Source organism: Centroberyx gerrardi, chromosome 6 (assembly GCF_048128805.1).
Source record: "Centroberyx gerrardi isolate f3 chromosome 6, fCenGer3.hap1.cur.20231027, whole genome shotgun sequence".
Taxonomy (NCBI): Eukaryota; Metazoa; Chordata; class Actinopteri; order Beryciformes; family Berycidae; genus Centroberyx; species Centroberyx gerrardi.
The window spans coordinates 13397451-13411081 of NC_136002.1; the positions used below are offsets into that span (position 1 = coordinate 13397451).

The following is a 13631-nucleotide window of genomic DNA, read 5'->3' on the forward strand; positions in this document are numbered from 1 at the left end:
AGTATGACCTCATTGGCACATAAACTGCTGACGCTGCGTTCATCGGATGTTCTGTAAATCCGAACTGCCAACTGTGAAAAAACGTGGTAATTACAAGTAGGCTACATGGGAATTTTTATAACTAATACAATCAACTACACTCACAAAAAGTGACAAATATCTGCTGTAGTTTGTTTATGGTTGATTTTAAATTCATAAATACAGATCGATATGTACTATGATTTATACATAGATTTGTATGTGCACTTTCCAGCGAGTAAAACACGTGAAGAATGCTTTCAAGTTGAAGCAACAAAATCCTGTTCTTCTGCTTCTTCTGATGTGATTTGAATGTGACAGAAGACTGGCAGCCAGCAAAGTAAAAAAGGAAGTGTGTGAGCAATGCTAAAAAAGTAGCAAATGGACTTTTATAACTCACGCAGTATGAGTGTTACTGTGTTGAAAGGACGTGTTTTCTTTTTGGATTGAACTGTTGGAGTTTCCGTTGGCCATGTGTAGCGTGTATTGGGACAGCAGCGCTCCAGGTGGCCTGGAGGTATGAACACTCTACAGTGAAGTAAGTAATGACATTTCCAACACAATCAATTGTCATGATGGTAAAGACTAGGAAAAGGCCCAGGTAGAAAATAACTGGAACTATCCTTTAACCTGAATGGGGGGAAATAGTGGCTGCAAAATATTTGCATGTGAACAGCATGTGAAAAGCATGCGGTTATAACATTTGTGAGCATCAATGAAAACACAGCATTGAATTGTTGAATGGCGATGTGATTATACATGCATGTAGTCTATGTCAATATATATTAGGGAAAAGAGATAGTATATTATCATCAAAGCAATTACATTTATTTAATTTCTCGCTGTTAATACAACAAACTCATCTCATTATTTTATTAACATTATTAAATTCAGGACATAGGAGTAGATTCCAGATTTAGACGTTTCCATATTGGCTGCTACAAATCCAACCTCCAAGACTTGACTTGGATAACCTTATTGATGTTATATGAATGTCTTGTTGAGTTTACTTGAAAAAGGTTACATGTCATTACATATTCAAAACTTAATTGGAAATGTTAAAATGTTGGCACGACTTCCATGTATTACAGTCACATTTGCATATCCACACAAGCATAATACATTCAAAATGACTCTTAATACCTCTTAAATGTACCCACTCATGTGTCTGCCTCTATGCATCACTTGGACACATCCACTCGAAATGTTGCATCTTCACATGACTTTAATGCATTGCCCCTCATATATTAGCATCTCAGCATGGCTAATACACATGCCCTTTTGCAATTGCACTCTAAGCGTCACTGAAAGACATTTTAGCAGTTAGCTCGTCTGTTGGCGTTCCTTTGCTGGACTGAGAGACCTTGATGTGAGCTCTAGCAACTTGGCTAATGTGCTGCTGAACCTTGGGAGGACACTGAGAATGTTAACACATTCTTTTTTTTTTTTTTGTCTGGGTGTGACTTTATGCTTGCTCTCTGTCTGTCTGTTGTCTGCCAAAATGTACTCTATATCGATACAGCAGATGGTTGGCAGGCCCTGCCAGATCCTTCCCCTAATGGTAATCAGCTCCAGACGTATTAGGGAGAATGTGATAATGCCCTCTGTGGTCTATCTGATGGTTATCAAATATGTCCCTGAGTACAGCAGGAGTGGAACCAGCTGCATCCTAATGCCTTCGGATAGGGAAGAAAGATTGGAGATTATCAGAATGAAATATTGCGATGGGATGGGCAGTTTGTTTGTGGCTGATTGTTAGATAAGATTGAGTTCAAACCATGTCCGTGATCGGTGGTGTCAGTGCTGGGTTGTGTTATTGTTCTGGAAGTGTTTTATGGGGTCATTTAGAGCTTATAAGATCAGGGCTTTCATCCACGAAGCCTCCATTTTGATATAGGATCATCCTAGGAGTTTACCTTATTCATTATGGGATAAAAAGTCTAACACGTCTGATCAGCGCTCCTGTTTTAATGGACTTTGCAAACGCGGGCCCTGACGAAGATGAGCACTGAAGCTCATTCCCATGAAAATGTCAACCAGAACTGGTATTTATCAAGTGTCTCAGAGGGGAAGAGGTGTTGGAGGAGTTTTACCATTCAGATCAGGATAAATGAGATAATGAAAGGAACTCGGTCGATTGATCTTTGATCAGCACTAACATTCAGAGACGCTTGAAAAATAGTGGTCCTGGGATTGAACCTATAGAGCCCGGCAGACTCTCCATTATTTGACAGAAAGCTGGATTACCCCGTCTAAGCTAAAGGCCATCCCTATCACTCTGACTGGCTGTCGAACTCCTGCTTCAACCTTCATATCACGTCTCTGCAGATAGTGTAGTGGTTAAGACTCTTGCCTCTGGAACCACACAGTAGTGCATGAGTAGTTCAAATTTAACAAGGGGTGCGCAAGGTGAAGTATTGATTTCCTTCACTTTCCCCCCAAAAGCTATACAGTAGTAGCAGCTGAAGAAGTCGGCCGCCACACACACCCTGCATTAGCACTGCATGATTTTTCAAACTGTTGCTCTTTGGGTTTGAGCAGCAATCCTGCAATCCTGCAAAAAAGTGGTAGCTCTACAATAGAAACACATATTTTGTGTTAAAATGGAGGATCCACATGCATCCTCCTTAAAAAATTCCCTCTGCATGTGATTCCTCTGGGCCTAAGGTCAAACGCCAAGAACTGCTCCTATTCTGTCCTCAGTTTGGTGTTTCCCTATTTGTAAAGAAAATCAATGAAAAGACAAAAAGGAGAGACAAATAAAAAGAGAGAAAGCTATGTCACATGCCTTCTGTTCCCAAAGTGTGTTTGATGGATATTGATCTCTGGCTTGTGGTAATGTAGGTGGATTGTGGCCCGTAGATCAGGTGATAACACTCCTTGCCGTGAGAACAAACGAGGACATGACTCATGACTACTTCCTGGTTTCTGTCTGTGTGTGTGTGTGTGTGTGTGTGTGTATAGGTGTGTGTGCGCACATGCAAGCGCCAGTGTGTGTGTGCATGTGGTGCAACAGGGTTGGATGAATGGACTGAAGAAGAAAACCTTGCCTTTCAGCCGGGCTGATATGAGTTTATTGTGCTTCTTTATTGTATTAATAAACACAGTGTGGACTTAACTGAACGTGACAAGAATTTCTGCGGTCATGGTTTACAACAGCAGGAGCAGCGAATGTGACTGAATGTGCCAAGCATGTGATTGGTAAGAAATTTATGGACCTGATGTTTTGTTTTTTTTATTTCGTGATTTGTAGATACTAGGTTTTATGGCTCTCATGAACAGCATTAGAACCATAATGATTTACGTCTGGCATGCATTGTCTCTGACAATGCACACACACACTTCCTAAACCCAGAGGCCATCAGCCATCAGCCACTATGGTCACTTTGGCCCTATTATAGCTGGTAAATAACCCTCTGTAGAGAGTTACAGTTACTAATATCACAAATAAATTTATTTTGAACTAATTTTGTATCACAATAATATGTGCAAAAAATCCAGGCGGGGTGGGCAATACTTTTTATTGCCATTGTAGATAGGCAGGCAGACAAACAGCTAGATTGCCAGACACAGAGACAGGCAGACAAACAGACAGAGTAAATAAAGACAAACAAGCAGACAGGAGCTTACATATGGGAGGCCCACAGCTCGGTTCCTCTCTACCGTATTCTTGACCTCATCCAGGCTGCCGTAGTCCCACCGAGAAAGCTGGAAACCCAGTGACCAGTAGGGAGGGATGACGGGTCTGCCAATCAGCTGGACAACATAAATGGACATATTGTTTAAACATTTGCCTTGCTGGGGAAACTTGCTGACCACTTTTGCGTAGTAAGTTGCAAAAGTAACTAGTTTGTGCCTCACCAGAGTGAACTCCTGCACCACTTGTTCTGGTGTGTCTCCGAAAAGAATATAGAAGTCAAGGACTCCTCCAATAGCTCTGAAGGTCACAGCTGGAGCTGGCTGCAGAGTCACCTCTGAAAGAGGATACACACACACATACACGTTTGCATTATTATACTTGTGAGGACATTGATTGACTAGATTACTTTCCTAATAAACCCTAACGCAGTGGTCTAAAGTCCGGTCCTGTTAGAGTCTAAGTCAGTCCATATTAGACATTAGCCTTAACCTAAAACCTTATTCTAACCTTAACCCTAAACTGAGTCCTAACTCTAAAGTAACCTTAACCTTAACCAATCTTTACCGAAACAGTCTTTAGCCAAGTCTTAACCCTAAAATAGCCCCATAAAGAAGTGAGGACCGGAAAAATATCCTCACTTTGGAGGATTTTCCTCATCTTTCTATCCGTCTGAGGACATTTATAAACTAGAAATGCAAGAACACACATGCACACACATATGCAAATGTTAAGATACCGTAAATCCTCTAATAGTGGCCTGTAGTCAATAATGGCCAGGGGCGTGGTCGACACGAACAAATAAAGGCCGGCCTCAAATACAGGCTGGGGAAAAAAACAAAGGAAACAAGACTAGGTCAAAACCTAGTATATGGCTGGACCGTGTCCGTCTCCTCTCTCCGCCGCTGTCCTCTCCACCGCGCCCACGGCCCGTACCCACCGGGAACACATCGGCGCCCAGGTTCAGTTAGCTTCAGTTAGCTTCAGCTTACATGCAAACAACAGTGGATACCGGTAAACTCCTGGTGCCTGTTTGTAACTGTAGTTTGTAGTAACGTACAAGTGCCACAAGATGGCTCGGCCGGCGGAAGTCTCTGCAGCATGCCGTCGTCGATTACCGTAATTATCGTAATGCATTGCAGTAACAAAAAAATGTCTAACGTACCCCAACAGAAGCAGATCAGAAAACAAGGAGGCCTTGTACTAAAATATGAGCAAATATACTTATCAGACAGAGGGAATTAGAAATAAAGGCCTGTCTCTAATATAAGCCTGCTTCCAATAAAGGCCTGGTACCCTCTGCAGTTGAGGAAAATAAATATTAGAGGATTTACGGTATGCACACAAACACGCATAAACACCCACATATACCCGCAAACACACACACGCACACACACACACACACACACACACACACACACACACACACAAACAAACACACACACACACACAAACATCATGAGCATTCAGCATCAGTCAAAACTAGTCATGAGGGGTGAACAAGGTCTAACACAAGACGACTGTAGACATGAACAAGAGAAACATGTACCAGAGGACATTCACATTTCCTTCAATCTTCTCCAAACCATGTCGTATTCTCTTTGATATCTATTTGTGTTATAGGACAGGACATAACAGATGGTTTATCTACCCTTGAGCCATTATGCGACTGACATATTTTTCTAATGGTTTGTGTGTTTATTTTTTTGTTGGATGTATGTGTATGTGCATGTTCTTTGTCAACTTTGAGTGTGTCTATGCACCTTTAAACCATTTCACTGTTTATTCAAGGTATAAGCATGTGTGTCTCTATGTACTTCCCTGTACTGTGTGTCCTTGCCAACGCATGTGTTTGTGTCTGTGTATGTACTGGCATATGTGTGTGTGTGTGTGTGTGTGTGTGTGCACGTTCTTTACCCATAGCATTGCTGTTCATGAGAAAGACGCCGAATGACTTTCCGCTATGGTCTTCCAGACAGAGGAAGAAGGGATAGTGTCCGTAGAGGTTATGTGTTCCCTGCAGGGAGGGCAGAGAGAGAGAGAGAGAGAGAGAGAGAGAGAGAGAGAGAGAGAGAGAGAGAGAGAGAGAGAGGAAGAGAGAGATGAGGAAGGGATGGAGGGAGACGGGTGGGAGGTGGTGGGGAGGGGGTGAGAGAGAAATCAAAGCTGAGGGAGCGACTTCCCAACCTAATCAGCTTACAAGACATTCAATTATAAGCCCTTTGGGAAGGAGAGTACACATGTAGGGAGCACACGTAAACATGCCACGCACGCACACACACACACACACACACACACACACATCCTAGGTGGACCTGTCAACTGTAAGCCTTTAAGCACACAAACATGTCTTGCACTAACAGTAACTGACAAACATGAGCACAGTTCTACATGAAATCCAATTTTGTATAATGTGGATGGAAGTGGAGACAAGTGTGTATATTTATCCATGTGCATTTGCGTGTGCATGTGTGTGTGTGTGTTAGTGTGTGTCATGACAGTTTTACCTGAGGGAGATAATGTAATGGTATGCGGAAATGTTGCTAATATATTATGAACCAAGGAAAATACATAGGCATCAATGGGGAAATCATTGCTTTTTTCCTCATTTTCCGAAATGCTGACTTGATAAGATATGATCTCTTTATCTGTGTGTGTGTGTGTGTGTGTGTGTGTGTGTGTGCGTGTGCGTGTGCGTGTGCGTGTGTGTGTGTGCGTGCGTGTGCATGTGCGTGTGTAATTCTCCTCACCCCATTAGGGAAAGCATCTCTGGCGAAGATGGGCCAGGTTCTCCAGTTGGTGTCATGGCGATAGTTTTGATGGACATGCTCTCCCAGCCCATAAATATTATGGGATGGTAGCCTAGCAGACAGCTGCAGGTACTGGTCTGAAAACACCAGTGGGCCGATTGTAGTGTCAAACCTAGACGCGTGTGGTAAAAAGAGAATGAAATAGGAGACAGAAAAAAAAAAAAAAAATTAGAAAGGAGCACCACTGGGAAGTGAGATGACAGGCTAATGTGAGAGAGAGCAAGGGGAATGTGGAAGAGAGAGGGGGATGAGAGAGAAATGTGAGAAGGAGACAGAGAGGCGGTAAGAAAGAAAGCGAGAGTGAGAGAGAGAGAGAGAGAGAGAGAGAGAGAGAGAGAGAGAGAGAGAGAGAGAGAGAGCAGAGAGAGAGGGGGAGTGGGAAAGAGACAGGCAAGTGTGGAGGAGTTGAGTAGCGAGAAGAAAACCCAGGGAGAAGACAAACCATCCCATCAAGCTCTAATAAGCCCTCTGTGCAGCATTCCTCTGCCCTTCAAAACAACATATACACTGGTAGTTGAAATACTAAGCCTGCTATAGTCCCATACAGCTGCCAACACACAGATATAGAGACAAAACGTAAGGTAAAGTTTGGCGTGAGATCAAGTGCATGCATATGCACATACATATAGAAACACACACACACACGCGCACACACGCATACACATAAATACAGACAGACTCATATACACATCTTCAATCATGCTGCATACTTTACTTTATATATTGCAAGCACTGAGTTAATGGGATGGCTGACATTGGCATGCGTGTTGAATGAACGTGTCTAGTTACTAATAGCTTTTATCACCAGAAGAGAATAGCCTCAAGACAGTCCGGTGGTCAAAGAGCACATTGATCATTTATACTGTTACTGCAATTACCTGAACACTTAACAATTAACCCCCCCCTCTCTCTCTCTCTATCTATCTATCTATCTATCTATCTATCTATCTATCTAAGTGTCTGTCTATCTATCTATCTATCTATCTATCTATCTATCTATCTATCTATCTATCTATCTATCTATCTGTCTGTCTGTCTGTCTGTCTGTCTGTCTGTCTGTCTGTCTGTCTGTCTATCTATCTATCTATCTATCTCTTTCTTCTCTACACCTTTCACCTGCTAAGATAGAATCTAAATTGTTTTTCCTAGAAGTTAATGGGGGGCTGATAACATACTTAGTGATAAGTTACATATTACCCTCATGTTCGGCCTATTCTATGGGCTAATTTTTTTTGGTTTTATTTGGACAGCACCCACTAAATTCTCCTTACTGATGTTGTGATATTCACAATAGTACCACAGTGTTATCATAAAAATGCTAAACAGTAATTGTGATATTACAAAATGACTCCTGATAACAAACAAAATTACCCCGGTCAACAATGTGTATTCACCTATGGTCTGAAAAATACACACAGTATCTAGTGATAATGGTAATTCATGGAACAATTGCTCTCATAAAGATAGGGTTAGGGTGTAAAATATTACAAGCAACAAGGTTACGCCATTTTGATTACAACACAGATAGCGTGAATACTAATCTTCAACTGATTACATTTTCAAAGCAATCTCGCCACTCCTGATTGAAGGTCATATACCTTATTGAGAAAGACAATAGTCACAATGCTGCCGCTCACAAACCAGGAGGTCAAATTTCGGCTAACTGATGTAAGTTAGTGAGACAGGCCGAAGGTTAGTGTGTGATATAACAATGACACTCCAGCTTGAAGTGTGCGGCCATGAATGAAGAGTGTGAAAGAGAGTGAACAAATAGAGAGCCCTCCACGTGGAGTATGATCTCGTTCAGTCAGATACCTCAGGGTAAGCTAGTGAATATATTGGGTCCCACTCTGTAACCAAGACTGTCTAGTAGTAGGCACGAGGCTGGAATCATAGAATTAGAGTGGATAGAAAGAATTCTGGTGTGTCAGGATAATCTCCTTCACCTTCTCTGCCTGCCTGTCTATCAGTCTGCTTGTCCAGCTGCCTTTTTATTTGTTTGTCTTCCTGCCTGGTACACCTAGGCTGCCACTGAATGTTTTGACAGTGTATGAGACTCAATTTTCAATAGAATACAACAGAATACAATAGAATCTTTCAAAACTTCCATTTTCTCATGGAAAAATATCTGAAGCAACTAGATTAGTTAGATTAGAAGTTCAAAGGACAAGATCAACTTTATTTTCCCTGCAGGAAAATGTCATGGACATCAAAGTCGCAGCACCGAGGACATAAAAATAGTAAGAAAACAGCAGCAAAGAGCAGCATAGGATTGAAACATCATACACCCATCATCATGGGCTAAAAAACATCATACACCCATCATCATGGGCTAAAAAACATCATACACCCATCATCATGGGCTAAAAAACATCATACACCCATCATCATGGGCTAAAAAACATCATACACCCATCATCATGGGCTAAAAAACATACCATACAAGCAATTCAAAACACCACAAAAAACACCAGAACACAGTGACATACAAAACACCATTAGTGAATAAAGTCATGTCCATGGTATTTAGTGTAACCCATGTGCGTCACATCCTAGCAGTAATAGCAAGGGATTCAGTGCTCTCTTGTCGCATGGTGCCAGGTTCTATATAGTATTAATGATAATAATGGTTTAATGGCCTAATGGTTTTTAATGGGAAGTGTGGGTGTGTGTGTGGCGCATGGCTTGGAGGAGTAATTGATTACAGTGATGTCGCTCAGGGCCCGCCGAGCGTGCCTAGATTGACACGGGCGTAATTACAGCGTCTCGGCGCCGTGGGAAGCTGACACAGAACACGGGAAGGTGACACGTGGCGAGATGTGGGAACGACGCATAACAATGAGATCACAATGTGGTCTACACATCACAACAGAGCATTTCTCACATATTTACACGCATCAAGCGAGTTGTTGTTTCCCAGATAAACAAACATTTGAAAGAGAGGTGGAGAAATGTAAATGCGAGAGACAAGTGAGCGCCATGCAGAAGTGATACACAACTCTACCAAGTGACTCTGAGATTCTCTAAGTAGAAAATAAAAACAGTGTGAGGAAAGCAGGGGATGTCTTGTATGCACTTTGTCACTTAAGCCTCAGGAATTATATCCATGTCCGACAATGTTCAGAACCCATTTCGTGCTTTATATAATCAGTGTTGGGGAAGCTACTTTGAAAGCATAGCTTTGCAAGCTACCAATTACTTCACACTGGAAGTAGTTGAACTACAGCAAAGCTACCCTACGGAGAAATCTAGTTTGGTTAACTAAAGCTACTTAGAAAAAGTAGTTCAAACTACTTTGTAAAAAAAATGATCAAATTGACAATGTACATGTGATACGAAATTATAACAAAATATAATACAAAAAAGTCACATGCCAGCAAAAAATGCCACTCAATTGAGTTTATTGCAAAAAGTGCCCACTTGTTCACAGGTCATACAAAAACCAAAAAATAAAATACCCCACTATTCATGGGAAAGTGCAAGGAATGTCAGCTTTGGTTTTGTATACAATGTACATCAGTCAGACACCTGCCTTCCAGATACTAGAGTCCAGGTAGGGGTATTGCAGCAAGCAGGATTACTCAGTTAGCCAGGTAACTTCTAAAATAGCATGCAACAACTTCTCATCTATTAACTATGTTAATAAATAGCAATAATCATTTATTGCCATGTGTAACAAGTACAATGGAATGCTTACTCCCCATTCGCTCCCGCAATATAAATTCTAAAAGGGGGCAGGGCTGGTCAAAGGGGGTTCAATTACAGTAATGGTAAAATAAAAATAAAAAAGCATTCCTTTCCTTTTATGGCCCAAAATTGTTTGTAGTTTGTAGTTTCAGTAGTTAACTACACAAATAATGGCAAAAAAGTAATTTAACTACTTGAATCACTATGCAAATATGAATGTAGTTGAACTACCAGCAAGCTACTGCAAAATGTAGTTAAACTACTAGTTTAATTACATGTAGTTCACTACTCCCCAACACTGTATATAATATTCAGTATAACTATCTCATGATGCATTGTTCCAGTTGAAGTATAGACTCATCCCTCTCTATAGCTGCAGCCATATGCTATACACACAATAGTAAGAATACTGTATGCCTGAATGCACATAATGTTATTTTGTTGAATGTATATAGTCTGGTGTCACACACACACACACACACACACACACACACACACACACACACGCACACACACACAAACACACATATAACCCTAACCCTAAAACAAATCAGACAAGCCTTTAGATCAAAATGGCTTTAAGATAATGAAAAACATAGTACATTCAATCAGGTGCGTCCAAACTTTTGACTGGTAGTGTACATACACACAGACACACAAACAGCGGGTACTCACAGGACTTTCTTGTTCTCCCTCCTGCGCACGATAAGGCCAAAGGGTTTGTGTGTGATCTCCAGTACGTTGCTGATGGGGCTGGAGGGGTGAGAGTTGGGGGTGTTGACGTGCTCATGGGGGACCTCGAACCTCTGCTTGCGGGCATCAGAGATCTGAGGAGAGGAAACAACCACTCAGGGACTGTTTCACTGATTGTGTGTGTGTGTGTGTGTGTGTGTGTGTGTGTGTGTGTGTGTATACCCTCGTATCTTACAGTTGGGTTATGTTTGTTCTCTCTTCTTTAGATTGTTATTTCTGTCTTCTTTTGTTCTGGAAAGCACTTTGTGGTGAACATGCTTTGATAAAACTGCTGTAGAAATGAACTTGACTGGACTGGATTTGTCTTACATGTGTCTATGTTGGTGTTCGCATCAGTGTGTGTTCGGTGTGTGTTTGTGTATTTGTGTGTGTGTGAAGTGAGTGGGTGAGTGAGTGGATGCGTGAGAGAGAGATAGAGAGAGAGAATGTGTGTGTGTGTGTGTGTGTGTGTGTGTGTGTGAGTGTACCTTAAATTGGAGTCGATTGTGTGACTTCAATATTGCATGAAATGATAGTTCCTCTATATCAGCCCCAAATAGAGAAGGAGAGTCCTTTCTCTTCAGATGGGCCTTAATTGCTGCAATCCAAACACATGACAATAACAGAGGGAAAAAGTTAAAATACAACAATAATCCTCATTTTGAGAATATTCAGGGCTTTTTAGCACAAAGGTGAGCCACCTATAGAAAAGCATGTGGTACTTCTGTGGTCTTTGACCTTTTAGTCAAAATCTTTGACAAGGGAGCAAATATTCTAGTCTGTTATTTCTTCAAGTGACACTTTTAAGAGCTGCTCCACTGACAGTGAAAAGGAAACTGGTTTTGTGGCCACTGCGATGATTTTCTGGCTTTGTGGATATATCTTTCTGGCTCCACATCATTAGAGTTCACACAAATATCCTAAACTATCCTCATTCATAGATAGAAATTTAGATTTCATGCAAAGTAATATTCAGCACATTCATCATCATCACATTGCCACGTTGACCCCATGCTCTGAAACAACATTGAATGAATGTGACAATACTGTAGCAGTCACACTCTGGAGAACGGTTATTACACGAGTCATGCAGCCATGCTATTGTTTTTTTATAATCAGTCAACATAAGCGCATTAGTGAAAAAGAGCAAAAGGAGAAAAGCATATATGGATGACTCCAAGGAGCTGGAACAATTGCTATTTTCAAATTTCGTTTTAAGCACTGCACATGAAATTCAAACTGGGATGTGTGGTAAAATGTGAGTTTCCATAACCCGGATGGATTCCCAGGTTATTCATCTGCTGGTATGATCAAAAGGTTCAATAGAAGACTGTAATGTGCTTACAGAGCCTAAGTCCTCAGTTACCTCTGAGGTAAGTTTAGGCAATTTATATTCTAGCCTTAAGTGATTCCATGGATGAATACATTTCAAATGTTTGAATAAAATTACATTTATATAAGGAGTGCTTTCATTTTTATGTCGGTAAAAGTGACTGTTGAATAACATCAAGCCCATCTCAAGTAGGCCAAGAGAAATGATTTAAATGTTTTTGATAATGTTCCTCTCAACCAAAGCATTTTCCAATTTTCAATTTAACCACTTTCGCCACACAATACAAGCCTCCAAAAGCTATTTCTAAAATAGGTTTTGTATACTATTTCAAGAATGTGATTGAAAATGTTTTACTGGACTAAACAAACAATTGCCAATGTTTCTTCTTGACTTACACAATAACCAAATGCTTATAAGGTAGAGTAATCAGGCAGAAAATAGAAAAACCTGCATGCTACAAAGTCAATCATGTTTTCTGATATGCCATACATGTCCTATTTCAAAGGAAACCATATCTTAGGTATAGAGTAAGGGAATAATTGAAAAAAAGGAAAGATATGGGGAAAATAATGAGTGAAAGTAATTGTGTCTCTCTAGACCTTTTCTCTCTTACTCTAAAAGACAGACAGACAGACAGACAGACAGACAGACAGGTAGATAGTAAATAGTCACTGAGAGCGTCAGTGAAAAAGCAAGAGAGAGAGAGAGAGGAGTGAGAGATGTACCATGGAGGTCGGATGTGTCTACTGACTCCACTGTGTATCCATGGTTGCTTGAGAAGAAACACCAGGGAACGTTTCTCTCATCCAGTGGACCCCAGCAACACCCACGCTGCTCACATTTTTGCTGTAGAAGAAGGATGGATGGACATGTTATGGTCATCATCAACATCATCCACATCACCATTACTGTCATCACTGCTACTACGACCACTATTATTGTCACAATCATCATCGTCATCATGAAGCGCAACAACCAAAACCAGCATCACTATCACCGTCAACAAGGGTAACAAAATCATCATCATCATCATCATCATCATCATCATCATCATCATCATCATCATCATCATCATCCCCATCAATAACACATGCATTGTCACAATGAGTTGTAAGAAGAACCGGTCTTCATGGAAACACACTGTACCTTTGAGGCTCCAGCATCAGGGAAACAGTCCACTCTTTCAGCCAGAGGGATGCTGGGACACTGAGGAACTACTTCTGTAGTTTCTGCCAAAAGACAAAACACTCCATTTACTCCAACACTGAAGCAAACATCCATGCTAAAATCTTATAATCCTAAAATTAATCAGTATTCAATCTGTATCCATTCAATATCTAGAGAGTAGAAGTGCTTATCAGGGAAGTAGGCTTTCATTCTAAACAGTCTTCAACAACGGTTTGACCCTTATAGT

The 13631-nt window shown here is 41.0% G+C and overlaps 1 protein-coding gene across 1 annotated transcript in view; it reads right to left on the reverse strand.

Moving 5' to 3' along the window:
* si (sucrase-isomaltase) overlaps positions 1–13631 on the reverse strand; it is a 71399-nt gene that overhangs the window by 56736 nt on the left and 1032 nt on the right. Inside the window, exons 2-9 of the mRNA XM_071895848.2 lie at positions 13364–13446; positions 12943–13063; positions 11373–11482; positions 10828–10979; positions 6406–6577; positions 5573–5672; positions 3880–3992; positions 3649–3774 (exon numbers count right to left, since the gene is read on the reverse strand). Coding sequence (XP_071751949.2) covers positions 3649–3774; positions 3880–3992; positions 5573–5672; positions 6406–6577; positions 10828–10979; positions 11373–11482; positions 12943–13063; positions 13364–13446 — 977 coding nt within the window. The remainder of the gene's footprint in view (positions 1–3648; positions 3775–3879; positions 3993–5572; positions 5673–6405; positions 6578–10827; positions 10980–11372; positions 11483–12942; positions 13064–13363; positions 13447–13631) is intronic.